At 40.8% G+C, this 26,146-nt stretch overlaps 2 protein-coding genes across 3 annotated transcripts in view; both read right to left on the reverse strand.

Annotated features, from left to right (window-relative positions):
* Positions 1–2,777, reverse strand: part of maml2 (mastermind like transcriptional coactivator 2) — a 39,226-nt gene extending 36,449 nt beyond the window's left edge. The window contains exon 1 of the mRNA XM_073480062.1: positions 1,553–2,777. Coding sequence (XP_073336163.1) covers positions 1,553–1,963 — 411 coding nt within the window. The 5' untranslated portion in view covers positions 1,964–2,777. The remainder of the gene's footprint in view (positions 1–1,552) is intronic.
* Positions 2,778–5,998: 3,221 nt separating this feature from the next.
* The window catches only part of gab2 (GRB2-associated binding protein 2), a 34,949-nt gene continuing 14,801 nt past the window's right edge, over positions 5,999–26,146 (reverse strand). The window contains exons 2-10 of one of the 2 annotated variants that reach the window (XM_073490411.1): positions 24,794–25,094; positions 13,296–13,524; positions 10,758–11,350; positions 9,884–9,981; positions 9,451–9,730; positions 9,200–9,290; positions 8,943–9,045; positions 8,689–8,808; positions 5,999–8,574 (exon numbers count right to left, since the gene is read on the reverse strand). In XM_073490411.1, the coding sequence (XP_073346512.1) occupies positions 8,431–8,574; positions 8,689–8,808; positions 8,943–9,045; positions 9,200–9,290; positions 9,451–9,730; positions 9,884–9,981; positions 10,758–11,350; positions 13,296–13,524; positions 24,794–25,094 (1,959 nt within the window). In that variant the 3' untranslated portion in view covers positions 5,999–8,430. Of the gene's footprint in view, positions 8,575–8,688; positions 8,812–8,942; positions 9,046–9,199; positions 9,291–9,450; positions 9,731–9,883; positions 9,982–10,757; positions 11,351–13,295; positions 13,525–24,793; positions 25,095–26,146 lie in introns of both variants that reach the window. The other variant, XM_073490409.1, reaches the window with a different exon arrangement.

Raw genomic sequence — 26,146 nt, forward strand, 5'->3', positions numbered from 1 at the left:
CTCATCAGTTTTATGTAGAACACACTACTCCAGAGTCAACATCAGTAAAAATGAAACAGTACATGATAATGATGTTCCCTGACCTCTTTTAGACAGTCAATATAATCCATGATGTTGCTGTGTCTTGCCTCCCATCATGTTCCACGGCTGTACCACACTTTATATTACCACTATAAATCATGGAAAATCTACTTTTCTTCTATGTGAAAGTCTTGATGAAGGCAAAAGCTAATACAATTGCATGACATGGTAGTGGAGGCTATCCCGTGCGCAATTCCAGTGATGACAATAAATGAAGTGACAGAACAATCATCGCTGCCCTTTTATGGCTTTACTGGAAAAAAATATTACTTTGTTTATTTTTCCATCCAACATCTCAAGCAAATCTACAGCAGGAACATCTGCAAGCTTTCACCCTGTTGACATTATATTGAAACTCTGCTTGGGAAATAATTCATAGTCGAGATGCTGAACTCCCTCATGCCCAATGAAAGAAAACAACAAAATAAATCTCACATCTCACTGGCTGTGCCCTTAACAGATGCCATACAGGAAGTCAGTCCTATCAGCTCTAGCAGGCACACAGAAAGCCATGCTGTGTTCCCTATGTCATGTTCTTTGCAAGGCTGTGTTGTTGAGGGAGCAAACTATACTGTGCTTTCTCAATATCCTTCACTATCAAGATTCTCAAACTTTACAAAATAAGCATTGAAACTCCTCAAGATGAAGCCATACAGCTCTTTACTAAATACAGAATGCTTCAGAAACATACAAACAAACACAACTTTCTTGTTAAGAAAGACTTTGAGAAACCTGTTCAATGACAGGTGGCATCCTCTAGAGAATGTGTCAAATTCAAGTGACACATAAAGGAAACGGAATTATCTGTACTGCAAAACGAGATAACGGTGCATATTAAATGGGTTAAAAAAGCCACAGAATACATCTGCATCCCTCTGTTTGGATCAGCTGCACTGTAGAGATGCTGACATGGTTAGCAGTAAATGCAAAACATCCCCATGGCCCATTGACCCCAAAACCATTTCCTCTGAATGGATTGCTTTGCAAGCTTTGTGATCCTGTATCATCCCATCTACTTCAAGGGGCCCTTTAATCAGCAAAATCAGGAACCTCGAGTTTATTACTCTGATTTTAAAACATTCCCTGACTCTCTTGGGCCATTTGATCTGGATTTGGTTGCCCTGTAGGCTTGGACAGGGCCCTCACTGTTTGTTTATTAAGATTCAAAGTATTTTTGGAATAATTCATGTGGAAAACATTACATAATACATTATAACAGCAATCAGCTGTGGCCAGCAGATTGACACAATGCTCAAATGCCATGTAATCTTTAATGGTCTGAGTTTTGTTGGCCTGTAAGTTTGTGCAGATCTTTCAGTGTTTGCTCATCAACGAAAGTATAAGCAGCCATATCACCATCCTCAACGTCATCACCATGATAATCATAATCACACCATATGTGTCAAGGTTACCACAAGCTTTAGTTATCAGCATCATCATCACGATCATTCATTCATTCACCAAGACTCACCGCTATGCGCGTGGAAATCTTCTGCTCGCCCTCTGCGCCCTTTTGCTCTCCATTGGCCCTGCTGTACTCTGGAGGTTGCTGGTTCGATCCTCGGCTGCCCTTTGCCTTTCGGTTTCCAGGCCCTTGGTGGACTATGTTGAGCAGGTGAAGCGTATTCTCGTGTTCCCGGTCCGAGCTCTCGGCCTGACCCCTCTGGTAGCGGTTCTCGCAGGTGGAGTGGTGCCTCCTGCAAAGCTCTATGCGGGCGCGCAAACGCTCCACGATGGCGTTGTGAAGCTGTGGCACCGCGGAGCCTCTAGAGGTGGCCACCACCGGCCCGTTGCCGACCCCACCGGGCATAGTTCCTAAACCGACACCCAACATGGGTACGAATGCCCCTGCAGCAGACTGAGCAGGGGTCGCTTCTCCCATGCCCGCAGGTCCCCGACAAGTTTATGGAGACTGAGGTCCACTGAGCTAATAATGGACCACAGTACGGGCATGGAAGAAAACAAGACGTATGGACTCAGCTATGATCCCATGTGGAAAGAAAACGACTGTACTGCACGCACTAAGTCACTTGAGGGAAAGACGATGTAGCCTGTGATATTTATTGAAAAATATGTTGCACAGTTATCTTCTTATCTGATAGAAAATGTTATAGTAATATAAAATATCAAAAAACACTGAACTATAAAGTAAGATAAGGTCAGTATAAACTCATACTATGCTCTACAGAGGCATTAAAAAGTCCAAACGTTACAGAATTTGATTAGTGATTTCTTCCTCAGGGGTGTTACTATGTCAGCTTATAATTAAAACGGTAATGATTTACAAACATGAAAGACTCCTGCATTCACAGCTGGAATTAATCCGCTCTTGCTTAACGACTCGACCTCTGCTCACAGATAAATTATATTCAGTATGAATCCCTAGGATGATTCAAAACCATAGCACGCACAACTTCAGTTCCATCGATGGGCACATCCCTGGCACATTGTCAGCTTACTTTATCTCAAACGTGCCACACTTATTTAATAGTCCAAAAAGAGTAAGACGGCCAACTATAAATTCAAAGTGAGCGATTGGTCGCCAAAATAGGAGAATCTACAAACGCACAAAACCCACGAAACTTCAAGACTCACGGCATTTTTCTTTGGAAATTAGTCCTTTCTCTCTGTCTTTCTCTTTCCATCCGGATAACAAGGATCTGGTTGCAAATTACAAGTCAAAAACCACGCAGCCGAGGCGCAGGAAGCCGTTGCATAAACCGATTGAGATCCGTCTCACATAGTCCATTGACAATCGTTTGTCCGTGTGGTGCACCGAGGCAATAGCGGAACTACAATACACAGACCCTCATTGTATGAACATTCCTCTTTTGACATGATACACTCGTTTGGACGAAACGGGGTCCAAATGCACACTCTAGTGGAGTGAAGGGTGAACTGTCCTGCTGGGTATGGACCTTACCAGGAGGGGGGCAGGATCTCATTAATGTTGATGAAATATAACACGAATGTTGAATTGGCAGATAGAAGTAGATAATATATTTACACTTTAAAAGAATCGAAGATTGTGATGGTGTCAGAGATATCAGAGATAGCTTAGATATCTCTGATTGTGGTTAATACTTACTGTATAGGTGCTTTAAAGGTTTCTTGAGTTTGACTAAAAGGCTGTAGAGGTTTCCATTTTTTCTGTGGGGTTTCTAGATTAACATCAACAGCCTTTCAGAACAGTTAACTAGAATATAACACATGGTACAATCTCAGGTAGTTACATTTGAAGTCCTATGAAACGTTGGCCACAGGGGGTCAATGCAACATCACATATCTCAAAAGCGTGTCAGCCAAACTAGGAGCTAAGAAAGCTTCCATTTGGTTGTGGTAAAGTGGCCTATTGACTAATTGACTAAGATTCAACAACTTAATAACATTGTCACACTAGGAAAAAAGACTACAAGACTGCAAAAATAAAACTCTTACTGGCACCATCTGCTAAGTAATGTGCTGCCATCTAGTCAGCATGCCAGTCAAGTTACACATTAAAAACAGTAAACACTCACTAATTTACAAGGGCCCAATTATAACGCACACTGACAATTTAACTCAAAAAATAAAAATAAAATGACATTAAGGTTTTTCTTGCTTGCGATAAGTAAAAAAAATAATATTATAATCTGCCAGTGGAACAGGTGAAAATTGTTTTAAAAGTGTCCCATCTCTCACTGAAATGCTACTTTCTAGGTGATTATATTGCAAATTAATTATATGGAGAGATTTTGACTCAAAATCAGACAAATATACTTGGTAAGATTTCGAGTTTTTGAAGATGGCTTTTATCCCAAACAAATCCCTCCATCTCTCTGAAGGGAACAACAAGCAGACAAACTTACCAAATAACCTCTGAGAAGAGCTGACTGGCTCCTGACATGCTTGTATACATGCTGTCCAGATGAGGCCCCCTATTTTCTGGAAACTGAAGGCGCCGTTGTACCTGACACCTACTGTATGTGAACTGTAAACTTTCTTAATACTTGGCTTTTCATTTGTAAGTTAAATAAAATGAATATTCAGCTGCCCCAATTATACACCACAATTATAAGGTAATTCACTGTAACAGACATACTTTCAACCATTCATCTCCTGATAATTTAAGGGTCATAGTTTGTTGTAGACTTACCCATCAGTAAGTAGATGAAGACATACTGAATTCCAGCTCAGCACACTAAGAGTTAAAGCTACAGACAGGCAATCACACAGACGTACAGAGACAGGATGTATGTTTTTGTAAAAGCAGAAGGAAACTGTAGCAGCCAGAAGACAACCACACAAACATGGGGAGACTCATGCAGTCCACACAGAAAGAGCCAAAGACATGAGCAACACTGACCTTCCTTGCAGCCCTTTTAAAATGAAATGAATAATAATAGTGATTATAACAATAATAATAACAATAATAATAATAATACTTATTATTATTACTATAATGGATTAATCGAGGATTTAACATCCTCCCCTGTGCTACTTTGACAGTGGAAGAAAGATTGGCTATTGTGGTCACCAACCTGTTGGCTCTGCATTTCAGGAATCTATTACCACACTCAGACCTCTCTGCTGACCTGGAAGTGGGACTTAGCACACTTATCAGATACCAGAATCATTAGACTGACCCTCCTTGGCTTTTGATAGTCTTGAGGCAGCCTGGCACTAACTACAGCTCAGCTTTTATTTAATCATAGCCCCTGGTCACCCCCTGCTTTGTCCAAAAGAGTCACAAGATTATTATTATCATGAACAGATGGGCATGACAACGGATGTTGTTCTAAATACAGCCTGCAGCAATACATAAGAAAACATTAAAATAATTATTTATAGCAGCACAACTGCAGAAGACTCTGCTAGTAAATAAACGAGTAGCGATTGAAGTTTTAGTCATGTGGGCTTCAACTTCAGTAATTTGATTGCAGATTTCACATCACCCTTCATTGGAGTTAAAAATCTAAGAACTCTGAAATGTAGAAATGCTGTTGTATGTAAATATAGAACCGTGCAGATTTCAACGTGCATAGAGGATCTTACATTATCGTCATACGAAGTCTGTCAAAAGAATGAAATCCAGATATAATTCTATAGTGTAATGCTCACAAAGATTTACAAACCTGCTACTTCACAAAGCCTCACATTTCTTAAGGACCCATAGAAATTAATTTTGGAAGGATGTCCTTCTGGATCAGAATGGTTAATAATGAGGATTAATCCATAATGGAGCAGATGATACCTGAGGGCCAGTATCACTATTACTGATATCTATTGGTAGGAAAATTCAGTCTGCAAGTGATTAGAGCAAAGAATTATTCTTTTGATTGCACATCTTATTTTTTTCAGCTGCCCTTTTTAGTGGGTTAGTCAAGCAATCTGTTATAAGGGTCTTGGTTGACTAAGACATTAAATCCAATGAGTCATTTTTATTTTTCATTTAGGGGAAATGGCATATTAGTCATTGGTCATTACTGGAAATGTATTGTCAAGTACATGAGTTTAAGAGATTCTGGAGGAACCAATTATTTTTTCTAGCCATATATATGTATACATAATAAAATATTTAATGGATAACTTTCTGAGTTAAGTAAAAATGTAGTTTTGGTTTGTTTGTTTTTTGTGTTCAAGAACGAAATTATGGGGAGGGCATATAGAAGAAGAAGAAATATAAGGCAGGAGTATTGATCAAACAACATGTATGTGTATCAGCTTTCATAAACCCTCAACTTAAACAACAGTAAACTGTCATCTTATACTTTATCAATGCAAATGAATGCAACTGCTGTCCTACACAACAGGGGGCAGCAGACATTCAACTTCTGTGCATTACAGCACCAATTAAGAATGTGGGTGAGTAATGGTACCGTGGCTGCCAGAAAACAGTGTTTTGGTTTATATTTAAAGAGGAACCTTAGCACCAAACTTTCACTTCTTGATTTATTCTATGTCCACAGTCTACCATAATACAGGAATAACAAAGTCTTGTATTCTTGCGTATCCCAAATGAACTGTACCACATTACCATCAGACTGGCATCGTTTGTCATATTGCTTCACAAAATCAAGACAGTTTGCATACATCAATGTTAGTAAAGAGAAGGTTTCCTTGTTTGGTTGTTGTTTTTTTTCCTTTTTACATTTATCAACTGCAAAATGCACAATAAATTAATAAATTAACACACAAGCAATCGGCAAATGCTTTACAGTAGTAGCAATAACAGTGGTTAAAAAAATGATCTCTACTAGTACAGTACGTCAACCCAGTGACAGTCTGACAGTAGATCTGAGCAGTGTTTTCAATCTCGCCCAGTCAGGCTGTCATTTAACATACTAAAACTCACAATCTACCACAACACATACACAGCTCTTCTGCTTACAACGGGTCTCTCTAGATAATAAATTACACATCCATTTCACTTCAGAGACTGACAGGGAGACAGGCTTTTCTTCAGTCTTTTCTTTCCTCTCTCGCTCTTTGTGAATCACAGTTCGCCTGGGAAGGGCTTTGCCAGTGCAACTCAAACTGCCAGGCTCCCCATTTCATGTACAGATCATAAAATTTGGAAATTTAAAAAGGAATAACATACACACTGTCACAAACTTAGCTTAATTTAGCCTGGCCCCATCCATGTGAATATCACTTGCTTACACTTATCAGTAGAAAATAATGATAAAAAGAATACAAAAAGCAGTAAAAATGGTAGAAAAACATTAAGAAGTAAATCTTAATGAAATAATCAATAATACCATCTAGCACTGCATGGCCAGACTATTCATATTAAGATCTAATAGGGGTTCACCCTTCAGTGGTTCCAGCCCACAATTAAATACTGGACTTAAGTTGAACTAGAAACTGATCATTCAGTTGTCCTACATATAATATGGCTCTTGCTTGAATAATATTTTGAATAATGAAATTTCTCCAAGGCAAAATTTACAGTCAAATGAAAATATAAGGCAAATTAACAAAATAGAAGAGTTTAGGAAATTAAGAAAACATTCTTTCCTCAACTATTTTTTAAGTGACTATGATCACTGGCAAATCTTCATCGTGGCAGGTTGCCTTTACAAGAAAAGCACAATGTTACATTACTGTAGTGCACTTTTTTTTGTCTCAGACAAGTGCATCCAATTTCTAACAGTCAACAAGATGCACTGCAAATATGTCATTCTATTAATAATTTACATACAGAAAACAATTACTCTTCAGAGACGGAGCAGTAGCTGTAGTGTGTGGAATATCAAAGACCGAAGACATACATCAGTGAATGGTTGAATTCCAGAAAACATAAATATGCCATTCTCCTTCTGCTTAGCTTGTATTTATGGTCTCTGGAGAGATGGAGAGAAAGAGGGAGGATATCTGAACTCCTTGGAAAGAACGCCTTCTGCTTTATTTTTACTCCCTCCAACTAAATAATATTTTTGGTCAGTGCACATTTACAATGAAATGTATTAGGATATAACCTGAAGTGAAATGACCACTGAAGTCAAACCTACATAGATACAGATGCTTCGTCTTCTCGTCTGTCTTGTTTTCTTCATTCTGTACATTTGGACGACTTTGTACCTGCATTGAAATAACTGACCTGCCAACCAGCATGACAGCTTTTAAACATGGTTTGGGCTCATTTTTAACTGAAACTGAGGCATGTACAGTTATCACCAGGGCTTCTGACACAAGCCTTTACACATTTGTATGGCTGTATTTTTCCCTCCTCCTCCTCTCACCAGACATGCACTGCTAAGCTGAAATGATTGCCCGCAGTGAAAATAATCTCTTCACTGCTTCTGCAAGACTCAGCACAAATGATAGATTGAAGTGAAAAGAGAGAGTCTGCCTGCATGCCAAAATTGGAGTGCATCTTGGCATTCCTGAGATCAGTAAGCATACTCTGACAGTATATTAATATGGTTATCGACCAGTTAGCCTCTGCTACTCTTTTAAACAGCAGCAATCTGGTAAATTGCTTGCTAGATGCAAATAAAAATGGTTGACTGTTGCAGAGGGGGGTGTGTGAGACAGCTTTTATGAAACACTTGCAGTTTCTAAAGGATGGATTAATGAGTATGGATGATATTTTCATACACATTATTAATTGTCCATACACTGTTATAACAGTCTGCATGAAGAGCTTTGGCAGGGTGCTGCACCTGCATGGCCTGATATCCTGCATGTTAGCAGTGCACTGCAGTAAAAATCATCACAGAGAACAGGCATTAGATAGGTTATGGCTTATTGTCCAAATATTTCAGTCTTAAACATGCCCAGCCAGTATTCATAGTAATGATAGAAACATGATACTGGAGATGCTTGGCTTAAGATTGAAATGTTCTTCTTTTTTACAGGTCAGTGTCAGGACTTGACCCCCTTGGCAGGTTCAGTAGACTGCCGCACATCGGTCCACTCCTGCATGGTGCTTTGCAGAGCCTGGGTCTTCTCTTTGTCGACTTGCACATAGTCCACCTTCTCATCAGAGGTCACAGAGGATGTTGAGGGCTGTGGAACGATAAATAAGGCAGGAGTGAGCCTCTAGCCTGAGGACAGACTGCACTGTGGTAGAAATAAGAACAAATGCTATTATAAATTAACTCTACAATTTCATCTGTTTACTTTTCTGTGTGGGCTGGGTGACCCAGGCTGGAAGTCCAGTGCTAGGTAGTCCACGTTGCCACACTTCCTGGGGGCCGGGCTGCTGGTGCCACTCACGGCTGGGGAGGTAGACGCTGGGTTCTGCTAATGGGGACAGGAGGGAGGTTTCACTCACACAGGGTGCAGCGAGTAAGCGTAGCACGCAAACAAGTGGATCATTAAAACAAAGAACACAATGTGCTCCCCCCATCTTCCCTCCAGCTATTGGGACTCACCATAGCCACATAATTCTCCTCGCTGTCTGCAGAGTCGGTGCTGGTGATGCTTTGTGTAGAAATGGGTCGACAGTGCTGGGAGGACATGGAGTTCATAGCGGGCCTGAAGCAAAGCAGACAGGACTGTGAGTGCCTCTACCTTCTGACCTCAGGCAGAAACAAAATACAGCACCAATCTGTACCATCAAACTGTGTATGTATGTGTGTGCATGAGTGACCTTGGATAACCTATCCTGAATGATTTATATGAGACTCACATGGGCCGTGTCCAGGACATGGTGACTGGGCTCTTAAATGGCAACTCATCAATGATCCCATTGTTCTTCAAATCAAGAGGTGTTGGCTTCGCTGTGGAAAACAAGACCAGACACTGTCAACAAAAGTCATTGTCTTGGTAAAAACAATTAACAATGCAGACTTCGTAGGTGATTTGATGCCAAAAATGGCAATTAAAAGAAATGAAAACCAAAGCTTTGAGATCAGTAAGAACTTGCTGTCAAAAACTCACATTTCCTGTTAGGTTTGAGGTTGCGGTTGATGGGTGGTGGTGTGACATCACTGAGACGGCTGGGCCGGTGACACAGGGAGGCACTGCTCCCCTTACGGGCAGGTAATGTTGCAGAGAATCCTGGGAAATCAAAGTGATGGGGCCCAGGGCTCATAGGGATGTAGATATTCTTAGGACTGTCAGCCTGGGCAGCACTGAGTGGCGACGAGCCAGGATTCATGGGCACATAGTTGTCATCTGAGTTTCCGCTGTCTGAGCGAGTCAGAGGGGCTTTGGTTCTCTGGTGTCAAAAGAGACAGACGTCACATGACTCTCTTTGACTCGCTAGGCTCAGTAATGCAGGGAAACTACAAAACTAAATCGGAGTAAAGATAGTAAAAATGCATTTTGCAGTCTGAGGAGGGAGTGCAGTTAAATGGAGAGAGTGACTCACCAGGTAAGAGCTGAAGCCATCATTGACAGATTCCACAGACTGGCCTGAGTTGTTGAAATGGATAGGACGGTGATGGCTGTTAGTTTCAAAGGAGGAGCCTGTGGAGAGAGTCGAGGAACAAATCAATATTTACCACTGCCATAAACTCTAAAAGGAAAAAAAGTGCCCCTCAAGTGAAATAGTACACAATGACAAACCCACATGAGTCAAATATTGTACAATAATCACAGCAACAGAGGAACATTTCGACAAAATGTGTGACATTTCAAGGAGTAAACTCATGTTTCTAATGAAACAAACAGAACTCGAGTGACATTTCATTAAATGCTTCACTGGGTTATAATTACTCTCTGCAGCACAGGTGTGTGAACAGCCTGTAGCCTCACTAACAAGGGTCACAGGTCGATTCTTGTCACTAGCTATACGAGGCCTGAGCATGGGCTTGGCAAAGCAGAGAACACAGCATAATAAGAGGCAGTGCATTGTGTCTGCAAGTGTTTTTTTTTCATTGCTTATCAGCCTGGAACGAGGCATTCTGGAGCAGGCTGTACAGCTTGAATTTCATTAGCGTCTCAACAGAACAGTGTCTGCTAGACTGGCCCGTTTGTTTCTGCTCAGCTGCTCAGTAGAATGAGAGATAGAGGAAGAGGGAAATAGTGAGAAAGAGAGGGGGAGGAAGAGGAAGCACAAAGTCACTGCAATACCACAAGAGAATGGACTGATCAAGTCAGACTTGCATTTGAAAAACAGGAAACAAGTGAAATGTGTGATTTTAAAAAGATCTTTATGAGTCAACTGAGGTTGTGCTTCAAGAGAGGAGCAGCGTGAAAAACGTATTAGGAAAGCAGATAAGCACTAATTGAATTCAGTGTACCTCTGTGCAGCCTGATGTTCTCGACAGCAGGGAGAGTGTTCCTGCGTGGGATAACTGACACTGCAGACGTCACCTCTCCGTTCTGGCTTCCTACTGAGTGGGGACTCCCCCACTGCCCCTCTGACTGGCTTGGTTTAGGGGGCCTGGGAGGAGGAGCACAGGAGGACTCAGAGCTGGAGGGTGTCAAGGCATTGTGATTCTTATCAAACGTCCGGGGGATCTGGTAGAAGGAGCCAGGTGTTGTTGGAAGGTCATAATTGTCCGTTGGACGCTCATTGCTGTGCATGGTGGCGAGGGCATTGCAGGGCGTTTTGAAGGTGTAAACCTCCTCGTTCTCCAGATCAGCATCACCTAGACCGCTGAGAGTCGGTGCCTCAGAGCTGTAACCCCGCGGAAGCACGTAACAGGCCTCCTGGGGGGAGTCATCATGCCCCGGTAACTGGTGTTTTCCTGGCTTTGGCAGGCTGTAGAAGCCGTGCAGCTGAGCACCCATGCCATTCAGACAGTGTGAAAAGCCATGGGAGAGTTTCTGCACTGCAGAGTCACTCCCCACAAACAGATTGCTTCGTGTGGCCTGGGAGAAACTGGCACTCCTGCAACATGAACAAAGACATACACACACTATCAGTTTTTATTGTGCCCACATTCTGCAGTGTCTAAATCCTCCCTTGTCTCATCAAAATAATTTTACAGTAACATTTCATGTAAATTTAAATGTAATTACCCAAATAGCCACTAGATGGCACTGTAGCACTTTAGAGGAAGCTTCATAGGCCCCAGCACACATTTACAAAACGGATCTTGCCGTCAGGGCCTGAGTACCTCTCTGTAGCGATTTATATGTATTCAGTTTTTGTATTTCTAACATTTCCTTGAAAAGCTGATTTGTTTATATGTTTGCAGAATGTTGTCAGGGAGAGAAGATCCATGTTAAGAAGGAGAATGCTGACTTTCCCACACTTTCTCAGCTTTGGTTAGGCACCCTCGGGACATGCCTCATTTATTCTGGCTCCTCTGTAGAGCTTGACCTTGAGTGCCAACTAGAGCAGCCCTACAAGCTTAGACATTTCTAGCCAGTTAGCTGACCAATGGTCCGACTTAGTTGGCCAATGCAACGATAAGATTTTCTCAATGAGTCGTTTCTTTATGTCTGTACTAATCTCTTTAAGGTTCCATGAGTTTCTGTTAGCTACACTGCAGGTTTCTAATGGTTCTGTTTAATCTTGATTATAAATGTAAAGATTTAAATGAGTAATGCATCAAAGTAATACAATTAATATTGGCATAACACTTTGCTCTCTGACTCCATTGCATACTATGTTTCATCAATTCTTCTTCTGTCTCCCTACGATTTCAATCATCAATCAATAATTTTGTTAATTACTCTGCCTTCCATCATTGTGGCTGTATGGGGGCTTTTTGTCTAGATTACATTGGTCATCAGACGAGTGGAGTTTCACTCTGACGTGAATCATATCCCACCACCAGATGCCTGTCTTAATTAGCAGGCCCACAGTGCAGAAGCTGGTGAGGGAGTGACAGAAATCTCCACATAAAGCTGATGAGATGGATTGTGAGGTTTGATTTCCTGGGTTTCACAGAGGTCCAACACAGCAGATTTATGTGCAAATCGTGTGGCTGAGAGGGCAGTTCTACCCCGTGCGAGTCCAAACCTATAGGGGTGATGAATTGCAGCCTCAACCTCATTGATCATCTACTGTGCCGGGCTATCTGCTGAATGGCATCATTATTAAAGCTGCCTTTTGACTCTTGGAAGCAGGCATGACGGCAGCAGGAGGTGAGGTGAATGTTAATGTAAAACTCAGGAGTGCATTTAACATAAATGCTTGGTCCTTTGTTTTTCTAGCTTAGCATAAAGCTGAGATAGGCATGCATGTCCACATACAGCTGCTCAAGTATTCACACCTCCTAGACTTGTGCATATTGTGTTGTCGTGTTGTTTCAATGTTTAAATAATTGATTGTTTTAAAAATAGAAAATGCAATTTGATTATTTTATTTTATTTTATCTTTAAATAATTATCAGTATTGCAAAATAAAATGACATACTCTGAGTTAAATCCATATCAAAAAGATCCTGTGATATTTTATCATTTTGACTCAAATCATACAAAAGAATTTTAGTTAATAACAAATAACTTGTTTGTTTAGTCATTTTCTCAGGCTTCTGGACTCAGACTTACCTGCCATACTCACAGAAACATTTGTTGAAGATGATCTATCACTCATTTATGACTGTTTTAGTTAGAATATTCACATATATATCATATTCAGTTTTATTATCATCAATAATAATTGGCACTTCCTCAATCAGAACACTTGTAAGATGCAGTATAATCTTTCTTTATCATGCACATGTACATACACACAAGGCAGTGTGTGTATGTACATACACACCCCTAACAGTAGTAGCTCTTGGGGGCTTCTAAACGGAGGAAGTGCTGTAAACCTGTATGTTGACCTGCATTAACGGATAACAGGAAACTGACACAGGACGCTTGAGGGTCGTGACCTTTACCGTGCACTCTCTGTCTTCCTGCTCATGCACTGGTGGAGGAGGAGGTAGTCCTGGGGCGCACTGTTGGACAGGGAGCTGTGGTGTGTGTGGCGCACAGGCTCATCAAAGGTGAAGAGGACTGGCTGGCTGGAGTGGATGGGGGCAGAGGACTTGCGTTCTCCAGTCAGAGGAGCCATCGAGCCGGTGACATCTGCCCCGACCGAGCGGGGCATATGGTGTAACCTGCCATCTGCAGACAGAAGAAATTAGAGTTATTGATTGTTTAAACCACAATATGTTTCTTTTAATTTTTTTTTACTAACCATCTTGGGCTTGGCTTGAAATCTAAAATCGGTTTTCTGCAGATTGGACATGCTGTGCAATCTAATGCTACAGAAAGTAACAATCACACAAATACTAACCCCAAAACATTTTCCATTTGTTGTCACAATCCTTGAAGTCAGAGGGCAGTGTGTAATTCATTTGATGGTTTTAAGCCTTTGCATGACCTTGCCTTGCATGGAGACTTGTATTCAGTAGCTTTCTGTCTGCTCTCTAATCAATAGAAAAGAGGGATCTGTCTCAAGGGAGAAGAGAAAACAGTATCCTTCTGCTTTTTTTTTTTAGCTGCAGGGTACAAGCAGTTCCACAGCACATGATCCAAGTTATCCCTTTTGGCCAGGATCAATGTGCTTTGTTTGATTTTATTGAGCTGGCCATTGTTTTGAACACTGGGACTGTGTGGACAACATGGTCTTGCAGTCTTAATTTTTCCGTGTGACATCCCTGATATCTGCATTGAAAGGCTACAAGGAAAAGACATATCTGAGATGGGGATGCTGCAAATAGACATGGCACGGGGCCAAAATGAGGAGGCGCAAACTGAGCTGTAGGAGTAGAGAGTGGGCGGCCCACTGATCCATCGACCCATGTTGTGTGCAACACTAGCTGATGGGAGAGAGGAAAAAACCTCCATCAATCAGATTCTACTGATAATCTCTATATTTCACAGTACAGTAAAGGCAAGGTTTTGTGTGAGGTTATTTGAGGAAAATGAGATAATCATTTGCATCTGCAGTTTGAAATAGTTTTATTTAAATAGTGGATTCATTTATGGAAAATTTGGGATTTTCAAGTAAGATTAAGAGACTAAGGTGAAGATGTTCAATTTACAAGAATATAATATGCATAAACACTTTATTTTTTATCATTACACACTGATTTTCTATCAAACAACTAAACAATTTATTTATTACTTCAGCTCTAATTCAAATCCCATCTGAAAATTAGCTTCCCGCTTTTCACTTTTTTCTAACAGATGCTAGAAATGCAACAATCAGTTGACTAATCGATTAGATGATTTATCGATCAGTCTATTGACCGAAAAAATAATTGTCCACTGTTTTCACTAACAACAAATAGCCAAAGTATTTTTTCTTGCAAAAATGGCAGAGAAGGCTGTTTTCAGCCTCTCAAATATGGAGATTTCCTGATTTTCTTTGTCTTATACCATATTATGATGAATGTCTTTGTGGTTTGGATTGACAGGCCAAGACATTTGAAGAACTTTGAACCTTGAACTTTGAGGAACTAGGATGAAAATTTTTCACTATTTTCTGACATTTTATAGACCAAACAACTTATCGATTAATTTAGAAAATAATCGGCAGATTAATCGACAATGAAAATAATTGTTATTTGCAGCCCTAACAGACACACAAGGATTTTGCTTATTCACCACCATTCTCCTCCTCCTTCTTTGTCAGACCTTTACAAAGCATGTTATGGATCAAACTGCCCTTTAAGAAGAGGGCAATGTTCTGTGAGTCATGATGTGAGCTGGCCATACAGAAGGACCACAGCCACTGGGAAAAACAGAAAATACAAATGTGGTGTGTGAGCATGTGTGTATGCATGAGGGATGGTTTGGAGGGTGGGGGGTATTCTGGAGCCCAGCTAGCTGAATGAGGTCACATCCATGCCTGAGGGAAAAAAGGCCTCTGCTGTGGGGTCTCCAGACCAGTGGACATCAGTGAGATGCTCATGCCCACAGCCACACAGGCAGGGACTCCCCCCAATGAGCCTCAATTACACCATTGTTCTGAGCCATTCCACTCTCCCTAGGCTGGTTAGGCATCATCTCCTTTCTCCACAAAAAGCTTTGTAAAAGCTTTCATCCAGTGCGGTGAGTACTAGGCCCACTAACATGGGTAGATATATTGATTTGTTGTAGAAAGACAGTTCACCCCCCCTGCCAGAGAGGAGAGCTGCATGGAAAAACACATGCAGGCCTGGTGATCAAAATGCCGAGGACACAACAAAACTTCAAAAGCAAAAAGTAAAATGTAATCTTATTAATGTGTTATGTTTTTCTGTGTGCCCTGGATAATTTTTGATTAACGGCCGCACATGACTGTCAGAAGAATCAGGAGGAGCAGAAAGACGACTGGTCCGGCCTGCTGATGGAATAGCCTACATGGCTCATCACTGACACTAATGGGTCTGATGATGTATGTTACCACTGGGAAGCAATTCCATCAAGTCAGGAGAACCACAACACAGAAATAGAGAAAAGAGCAGAAAATAAAAAAGCTGAAACCCTGAGGTGCACTGTGACACTCAATGTAAGGTGGTAAAATGTTTATTAACCAAAGTGAGAAGTAATTTATCATAATACATCTTAGAAACAGGAAAAAAACTGGGAGGGACTGGCACAAGTAAAATAAAGGCTAGCTGCAGTTTCCTTTGAGCCCAATGTCACTACCAGAAACAGTTTTCTCAAAGACTGAGCTGAAGCTTCAAACATCAAACAAGCCAGTTAAAAGAGACAAAGAGTTTTTCCCACGACATTCCTCGGCTTGAAACAAACATCAGACTATCAACAGCAATGCATTAAAAAGACCCCTTTTGCTTGGTGAACGACATATGGCTATACTGGGTCAAAGAGCACCTAAGTTCATGAGCAATTTTCCAATTACGCTCTATAATACATCACCTACTGTCTCATCTGCTCTGTGGCTATAATCTAATAGAAGCCGGCTGCTGGTCTCAGGGGGCCAAAATTAGAACCCTGCTGGATCACCAAGGACAAGAACGTCTTTGTAGGGTGCTCATTTCCTCTCAGTCCGGCTAGAATTAGACGAGGACATATGATAATCTAATCTGATCTGAAATGAGATATATAAATAGAAAATACCACTGACCTATTGAATTGAAGGGCGTCTGATGGAAACATAAAGGAAGTAGGAAGTGTTTGAATTGCAGCAGTTGCAGGCTTTTCATTGGGAGTGCAATCATCCCTTAAATATTCCATGAAAGATAATCATCTAAGGTACATGCTGTCCACCTGCCTTCAATTTGAGTACAAGAAAAATGTAATTTCCTTAATGGTTTCATATGAGATTGGATTTAAAAATATAGCCCCAGGCCTGAGACAGCTAGAATGAGTGTTGCATATTAACCCCAGATATGTCAAGGACCTGCAGGGTGGCCTGGCGATGGGGGAGGCCATCTTGTGAAGCAAAGGTCAGGCAATAGGTTTGATCCCCCCGTGGGTGCTCTTGAAAAAGGCCTCTACCTGCTCATTTAGTTTAAGTCAACTTGGAAAAGAGCCAGCTAAATAACTCAAATATTAAGGTTTCTTCACTTCTGATTCCAAGTATAAAGATACATTATTTGTAGTCCAGCATGGATCTGCTGGATTAGTGGCTCTTTAAAGCAACACTGAGTCCCAGAAGGCCACATAGTGGGGTCCATTTGCATGTGTGGTTAGTGGGGGTTGGGAGCTTTCCATGAGAATGACATAACTGGATAAAGAAGATGCTAGCTGCAGCAGAGATGGGTTAGGTAGGCACTGAGGAGAGCTGTTAGCACTGAGAGAGTGTGACACTCAACAGGAAGAGGGAAAATGGTGCCCTCGCTCTGCTACTTAGTCTGAAGTGAACAAAGTGACATGGCTGTCTCATTCTCCCTTGAAAACAGCTCAGAAGAGTATTAAGCAGAGCAGACACACAGGAGCATTCCCTGATCACATTACTCCCCTGTGCCTGCCTGCTCTGCAGTGTCATGTGATCACCGCCCCTCGACCACACTGTGACATCAATTTGCCTCAAAACGCTGGACTGATCAATCACCTAAAAGGTCCAATGAATCAGAGTTGGGTTAAATCTGAAACAGCAGCTCATTTTCAATGCTGCGAATTCATTTCTGCAGAGCACTGGGTGGATAAACACTGTAACTGTGCAACAGTAGGGTGGACACATGAAAAGTCAAGACAACTGCGGTGGAGGTTGAGTGTTGGTTTTCATTCTCTCATTGGAAAAAATGCTAGGCTTACCTGGAAAGGGCTGTGCAGCTGATTGCAGCCAACAAAGCAAAAAAAAGGATAGTCTGCTCTGACAACACAGTGCATTACAGAATGGGAAGATAGTGTGGAAACACAGAAGTCAAGATGAATTGAGAATGTGACACTTGTATGCTCTTCATTTGCAATAAACACTAGTCATCTAGTCAGGATGCATACAATCACTCCAATAAACCTATAAGTGCCTTTTTTGTTTTTTTAGACAGGCAGCCATGCTGTAGATCGGTAAACAGCTGCCCACATAAACGTCTTTGCATCTAAACAGTTACATGGAATATCTGTGCACTACTGTACAGAGGAGGCAGCTCTGCACTAACAGTACCAGCATACCAATTACAGTGAATGTAATAGTGTGACGGAGGAGGGAGATCTCTCTGCATGACGGAAAGAAGATTATACTCCAAATTGCTGATTACAGCTGAGGACTGGTCTAAACATCTACCTACAGCAGCTGAATTGCGTACAAACAGTTGGCTAAAGAAAAATCCCATTCCAAAACAGTCCGTTTGCAGTTTCCATATGAATATAGGCTGGGTGGCAGCCATCAATTAGAGTGATTGGCTTAGCTACAAGCCAGAACTGAACCTGTCATTTGAGCAATTGAGCTGATGCCAACTTACATATGAATGGCTACACATACATTCAGAACCTGTACACATGCAGTAAATCCACAGAGATTAGCAGTAATGTATGTGGCATAAAATCTTCAAAACCAGATACTGGACTGCATTTTCAGGTTTTATTTGAAGATAGTTTGATTCTTCAAAATACATTTGTTCATGAAAGTACATGAATTAAGATATGAAACTAGATTTCCAGTGGTGGAAAGTAACTACATACATATACTCTAATGCTGTACTTAAGTGCAACACAACAAATTTTACAATACAACAGTTTCTGCTAATCTACAACATCACACAACTGCTTTGATTCTTTGATTCCTCTCATTTAGTGAAATTCCTCTCCTGTCAAAGGAGGTTTATGTGTTGCAAACACCGGTCACATTTTAACTGACTTTTCTTCAGCATTGCTACTATTGAAGAGAAAAGTAAACAGTGGCCACAACTTTACTATCTTGCACGTAGGTTCCTCTTTAATCATTGTTGGTAAGTTGAGATTTCAGCACAAATATCTGCCTTCTTATGTAAGAATGAGGAAAAGGGGAAGTTTTGAATAGATTACAATATTTCCTCAACATTTTCATTGTTTTGGAAACCTTGATGGCAAGGTCACAATCACTATGATGCTGATTAATTTCTCCCAGACATATTTTTAAGTGCTACTGAGAAGTACATCTGCAGTCAACAAATCATCAATCTGGCTCCACACATAGGGTTTAATGTGAACCCACTGTGAAAGATTTTGTTTGAATAAATCTAATCTGTTTTCAGTGCCTATATGACAAAAAACTGCTGAGGCTGCTGTTGGAAATGCTGATTTAGTAGTTATTCTTTTTTTTCCATTTCTCACTCTCTTAAGGCCAACAGTTAAAGTGAAAAACAATACTGACTTATGATTTTTTTTTCCCAAGGGACAGCCAGGGAAACAGACAAATTGAAGAGGAGGAAAACAAAACAGAGCGGGAGCCGCCATGCAAAAGAGGGAACATAAAAAAAAACAACAGAAAAAGAGGACTGCTGACAAGTAAAAACCTCATGCCTTGGTTGAGATTATCCTTGTCTCAGAGTTCAAACAGCTGGGAGAGAACAGAACAAAGCCCGTGATTGACGAGATGATGTTCCATTCATTAGATTGTGCTCGGGGGTGGGTCTCCCTGGGTGCAGACACACGCCACACACCCAGCCATCAGTATCTGATAACAACAGGGCTAACACCCAACAACAGATTATGAGAACTAGGAAAAACATATAACTTGGTGAGTACGTGTTTGTGTAAGAAAATGATCAGATGGGCTATAATGATTGGTTATTAATGCCCACTGCTGTCCAATTTCACTTGTAAAGACTAAACCTAAACAAGATATTAATTTTGCATATCCTTGAACATCTCAATTCTGTAGGATTTCTTCATTGCTACAGACAGAAATCACGGCACACTTCTTTGATGATTTTAATGATTGACGTGCACAATGTATTCTCAAGTCTCTGGTCTCCAGCAATGCTTCAGATGCTGCTAGTCATATTGTGAGATGCATGGCAGTGGCAGCAACAGCGAACCGTTCTTAGACAGCTCTGTGGCAGCAGAAACCTGACCTTCCAGTGCCATGGAGTCTCATTATTTCAACAAAAATCAATGCAGACGAAGGGCACTTTGGGAAGGGAGAGGGCGGCTGTGCATGTGTAGAGAGAGTCAGAAGCCAAAGTAGAGGGAATGTGTATATTTGTATGTACTATGTATGCATGTAAGTAAGTATAAATATGCCGTACATAACTGATGCTTGTTTGTTTTTTTGTTCCTTGAATAAAACCAAAAAGATCTGCATAAATAAGACCTCAGAAACGGATAGATTTAATTATATTTGCCAGGAATTTAAGATATCCTCCTTTAAGACTCCAAGGCCATTTGTGCTGCTCAAAGCATTCAAAAGAGAGTTCTCACTGGACAGTTTACCAGGAAGTGCTTACTTAAGAAATTAAGTACACAAACTGTGTAATAGTGTATTCTTTGGAGAGTAACAGAGGCTCTTTTGTAAAGACATGTTTTTCAGCTGCATTTCCTTATAGACTAGCTCTATGTCCACCAAGATGATTAATTGAGTTGGGTTTTTTTACCCATTGCAACTGTAGTGAAATTATTTTTTAATTCTATTTTTTTTGTTAAAACCTAAAAAAAAAATTTAAATATATATTCGCAAATGTGTTCAAAGTAAAATAGGAGCATTCCAACACCATAAACATTAGCACTCATAACTGAAATAATGTAATCCGAGGTCAGTGTCAAATGGCTGCTGTGTGTGTATGTATAACCATGTGTGAAAAATTGTGTGTATGAGAAAAACAAAATTAGATGTAGTGAAAGATAGAAAGAAAGAGAGAGTTGCGTTGTGTAACAATGAGCTGCTGTCATGTGCTGCCCTTGGCCAACCTTCCTCACAGCCCCAAGAGGCAGCTCACTACTGGCAGCAGAGGCCAAAAAGGTAAGTTCAGATCAAGGTTCTTATATAACTGATGCTGCCAAAGTCTCAACAAACTCCTCTGAGAGACACAAACACTTTACTCTCCTTAGGACTTGCTATTGTCTGGCTAAGCCTGGTTAATCCCTTTCACAATAATTTTAGACTTCCCATTGGCACTGCGGCTGTACAAGAACAACAAATATGACATTGTGTACAGTGCGTAACATTATGGCTGCAAAACACAATCAATATGATTCTCAGACACGCAGGCTGATGTGTTTGAGTCTCGTTAACACCTTCTGTCTGGCTCTGTATGAAAACAAACATGCTATTTTCAGTACTTGTGCTTCTTCTGTTTGTCTCTGTACTCTTGTGTAACATTTGCATAAAGGGAACTTACTTCTCAAGGTTTTGTTTTCCAACCTGGTTTGTTTTCTTTCAAAGAGGGAATTCCCGGTCTGTTAGATGACACACTGCCTCAGACCTGTAGCTGTTTGCCAAGAGGAAAACCCACAACATATCTTTACTGCTTAAAGATGTTTGTTCACAGTTATCCTCTGTTAGCTCCAATCACCATCCGTATATCTGAGTCACTTTAACAAACTATAATCACAAAAGCCAGAAGTAAAAGAATCGGCATCAACTGATAAAAGTGTGTGAAACAACAGATAATGTGTTGCTGGTGTGAAACCGTGGCTCGGCTCCATGAGCGCTGTGTGTTCAGGCTCAAAGATCAAGATCGGTGCGGGAGGAATACTGATGCAGGCAGGATGTGATCTCCTTTCACATACTCTTTCTAACACTCACACACATGCTCTCTGACATCAAATTCAGCATCAGCACACCTTTTTATAAACAGGTCCTTTCTGCCAGTCGGATTGAGCAACAGCACTTTCCAACTGTGCTGGGAATTTCCACATGACAAGAAGGTGTTGTCAAAATGGTACTTGTTACTTTGTGACTGTAGGAACCAGGAAGCTTTCTTTGATTTCGTCATAAAATGTGCACTGTTTTGCTTCATTCCTTGCAAGCAGTGCTGGAATGGCTAGTCAGTTACTTGATTAGTTGATCATTAGAAAACCGATCGACAACAATTTTGGTAATGAACTCATTCCTCATGTTATAAAGGCTATATAGATACTATAAAACAGATGTGACAAGGATTATGACTAGCTCTTGTAATAAATGTGCTTTTGCATTATCTTATAAGACTAGATTCAACCAAGCAGTCTTATTAGTTTTCCATTTGGGCAATAATATATACAAAGCACTAGCTAGCTCTACACTAGGCAGATGTTGATGAAAACAGTTCAGAAGAGTTGAGTATTTATTTCCACTGCCACACTGACAACAACCTGACACCACACAAGGGAGTAGGCAGGAGCTACACAAAGGGATGGATCTGCATAGAAGTCAACAACATATTCTTTGGAAAAGGAAGGTACATGCTTTGTGGACTTATCTCAAGATACGTGTGTGTTTTCGCCTGAGTCTGTTCCAGACAAATAGATAGATAGAGTAGAAAATTAAACAGATGCCAGGAAGATCTTTCTAAGTGAACGAACACAATCAGCTGAAGGGTCAATCATTTCAGAGCATATGCTGCTTTTCAAAATATATTTATTTGCTTTTCCTTACTCTTAAGACAGTGGTAATGACGTAATAGGGAACCACTAGTAAATCAAGCAGCTATGCCCTTGAGGGAAACATGATGTACGTGAAAGAAAAACATACAATACAACTGTCTCCAGGATGTTTGGTTAACTATTTACACACACACATGGAAAAACCTACTATTACTCACGCACTTAAAAATACTGAGTGCTTTAAGAAGAGAGGCGGCTTATATCATATTTCTAAGAGGAGTTGCATCAAATTTTCACGCCTATCTAGAGCATTGAAACACACTTCTCAATCACAGCCCTCTGGCACAGATAATGCTGAGAATCCTAATTTTGCTTGGAAAAAAGCTGCGAGTGGCTTTTCAGAGAATAAGTGAGCACACAGAGGGGTGCTAACAAATTCTAATTTCTACTCATAAGTTGCCACCTACTAAAATAGAGTATGAAAAATGCATTAGGATGAACACAGAGAGCCAACAGTTTCTGGTGACGTTTCTAAGAAAAAGGAACTGAACTTTTCAGGGAAAACAGAGTTACATGACCAAGAAGGCCTGATGTGATGTTTATACTGAAGGGGCTGCAATCACTAATGCAGCTGTTATGACATAAACTCTCTCACTACCCCAACCCATTCTCCCAGCCACACCCTGCTGGCTACAGTTGATACAGTTTGAGAGTCAGTACGAGACTTTGCGATTCTTGAACTTGGACTAGGGATATCCCCTCATGATGTGAGTATTATTAAACTCTCCACAGCTGTTTTTTTATGCCACACCTGCACATGTTGCATGTCATAGATGATCAACCATGTGCGCAAAAACTAAGGTCCACCAGCTGCCAGATGGCGGGAAAAAAACAGCATGAGTCCAATCTGGATGGGACAAATAAACAATACTGATATATATATATATATATGTGTACACACACACACACACACACACACGTGTGGTTAATTTCAATTTGAAACCAGTACAAAGACAATATCTAATGCTTTACCTTATCAGTTTCATAGATTTTTGTAAATATATGCTCATTATTTCAAACAAGTTGGGACAGAGGCAACAAAAGACTGGGAAAGTTGTCAAAAGCTGAAAAAAACACCTGTTTGGAACATTCCACAGGTAAACAGGCTGATTTGTAACAGGTGATAGTATCATGATTGGGTATGAAAGGGGCATCCTTGAAAGGCTCAGTCGTTCACAAGCAAGGATGAGGCGAAGTTCACCACTTTGTGAAACTTATATCCAAAGAAAACAGATCTGTTGATAGTGCGTTCACCCGTAGCGATATGACACTCACTCACTGTAAGAAGGGTAATAAAGAGGCGTTTGCTATCTTTAATTTTGAGTCATCACTTTGTGCGTGCAGCAGTTGTGTTTTTAAATAACAAGAGATCAGCATAGTGTAATTTAGATAATTAAGGCAAATCTATGGCTCAAAGGTGAAAGAACTGCTCTTCCCTGTCTCAGACAGAAGCCATTTTACATTGGAACATTACTGCATAATCATTAGTATATCTTGTCCAACAGGCGCTTTTATCCAACATGCTTTATGGTGCAATTCTTTCATTTTTTATTAATGATAGCCACAGAATAAAACAAACCATTCTACAGAAGCATAGAAGTGAAAAACAGAAAACAGAAACTGTGTCAAAAACACAAACTCGAGCCTCTAAATCTGCAACTAAGTTTGAAATTGGCCCATATCCAGGAACCTTTTCTTTAACAAAACAAATGAAGAGAAAAAATCCATAACACCCTCAAACTCTGTGTCTATTTATTTGGCAGGGGTGTTCCTATTCTATTCTCTTGCCAATGATATAATGTGGCTGGACCTCTGCTGCTGAATTTTTGTGACAATTAAGATGCAAGCTGTTCCAAATAAGCAAAACACAAGGAACGACAGTGGGAGACAAATAAAATGGAGGTGATTTTTGTTGTACCGTTTGTTTGTCTTATAAACTTAAAACACATTATTATTAAGGAAATTGTGAAAAATGTCCTACACAATTTCCCAAAGCTTCAACCAATACTCTATTAATCAAATCAACCAATCTTTATTTGTATAGTGCCAATTCACAATAAAAGTAATCTCGACCATACTCCTTGATTAATTTATTTACAGAGACCCAACATTTCCCCCATAATTAACTGTTCATTTCAGCACTACATATTATAATACTGGAAGCTGTTTGACAATTTATATTTGAGATAGTAGCAACAGCAGACCCAAAACTCTTTCTTAGCTAACCCAAATGAAAGATAGAAATAAAGAATATAGAGTTCTTATAGAGATGGCTCAATTTAGCTTCAGGTTCAAGATTTTATCAGTTCATCTGGCCTAATAAATGAACAACAATACTCCTAACCTGGGTTAAGGGAAAAAGGAAAATAGTAGAGCGATTAAAAGAAGCAGTGGCAGAGGGACAGAGCAGCTTGGACAGGTCAGGGTTGCCTACCGTGGTTGTCGTCTGACTGGTTGAACCCACACAGCTGGCAAATGGAGCGGACCCACTTGTTCATCTCCTCCTCAGTTTCAGCTACGAGATAAAAAGTGCGATCTGAGGTCTTGATGTCAAACACGAAGCTGTCCTGGAACTCCTTCCTCTTAAAGGTCAGGCCAGCGTCCACCTGCTCGCAGCAGTGCAGGTCTATGACCCGAATGGGTTTCTTGGAGTGGTCGTTCTTGTAGTACTCCAGAACATCAGGGTCGCCACTCATGCGGCCGCTGCGGAGTATGAACCAGCGTTTCTTCCATGCCTGGGAAAAGAGATTGAAAGGTAAGAAAAGAATTCAAAGTACGCAAGAAGGAAGCACTTGTGCTGTGAGCCAGTGCATCCAAATCATATGTGTGCAGCCAGTGATAAACTTATATTTCAATTTATATTATTATGTAAGCAACACAGATACCATCTGCATTTCAAATAATAAACAGATTCAGTTTGATTTCTCAATGTGTGTGATGCACAATGTAACCTTGGCGACGCAGTCAACAGCTGGACTTCAGTTGATGTCAACTGTTGATCAAACAGACTTGAGAGAAACTAAACTCTGTTTACTTGAGCAGGTTACTGTGCTTTAGCACGCTTGTGGTTGTGTGTGGTTTGCGTGTGTGTCGGAGGCTGTGAGGGGGAGACAGCAGGTGTTTACTCCCTCCCCAACGTATTTCCTGTGCTGATATCCCTCTGTGAGCTAACAGAGAAGCAGAGCTCCTCCATGACAACTCTATTATAAGACTGAGGGCTCCTCCCACTTCAAGAACTGGTGAGTGACACTTATGTGAACCAATCAAAATCAATCTACATCTGCATACGTGCATGTCACTCGAGCAAGAGTGTAAATAAACATCCCTTGTGTTAACCACATGACAAGACAGCAAAAGTACACACTCCAACAATGCAAGCAGTTATGATGCAAGAACAAGCAACCTACAATACAACGTGTTAATTTCACACCAACAAAATCACTGTTGTATTTGTAAAATAGATTAGCATAAAGGAAGAACAGCGGCCTTGATTACAACAGCTCCATATGTGTTTTCCAGTGGCTGTCTTAAAGGGCCTCTGTGTTCTCTGTGCTCAGAGACAAAAGAGGAAGATAGACCAGGAAGGGAAAGGGGGAGTAACGGGGGGAGTGGAGGGGGGCTCTTGGACATCTGCCAGTGATGCACTTCCGCTAGGCAATGTCTCTCACATGCAGGCTGCTGACACACAGGATCCTGCAGGCCCCCTCTCTCTCTCTCCATCAACACAGACACTGCCGCAAGGCTAACTGCCCCACGCCCCCCTCAACCAGACTGACACCATACAGAC

Source organism: Pagrus major, chromosome 2, assembly GCF_040436345.1.
Source record: "Pagrus major chromosome 2, Pma_NU_1.0".
Classification (NCBI taxonomy): Eukaryota; Metazoa; Chordata; class Actinopteri; order Spariformes; family Sparidae; genus Pagrus; species Pagrus major.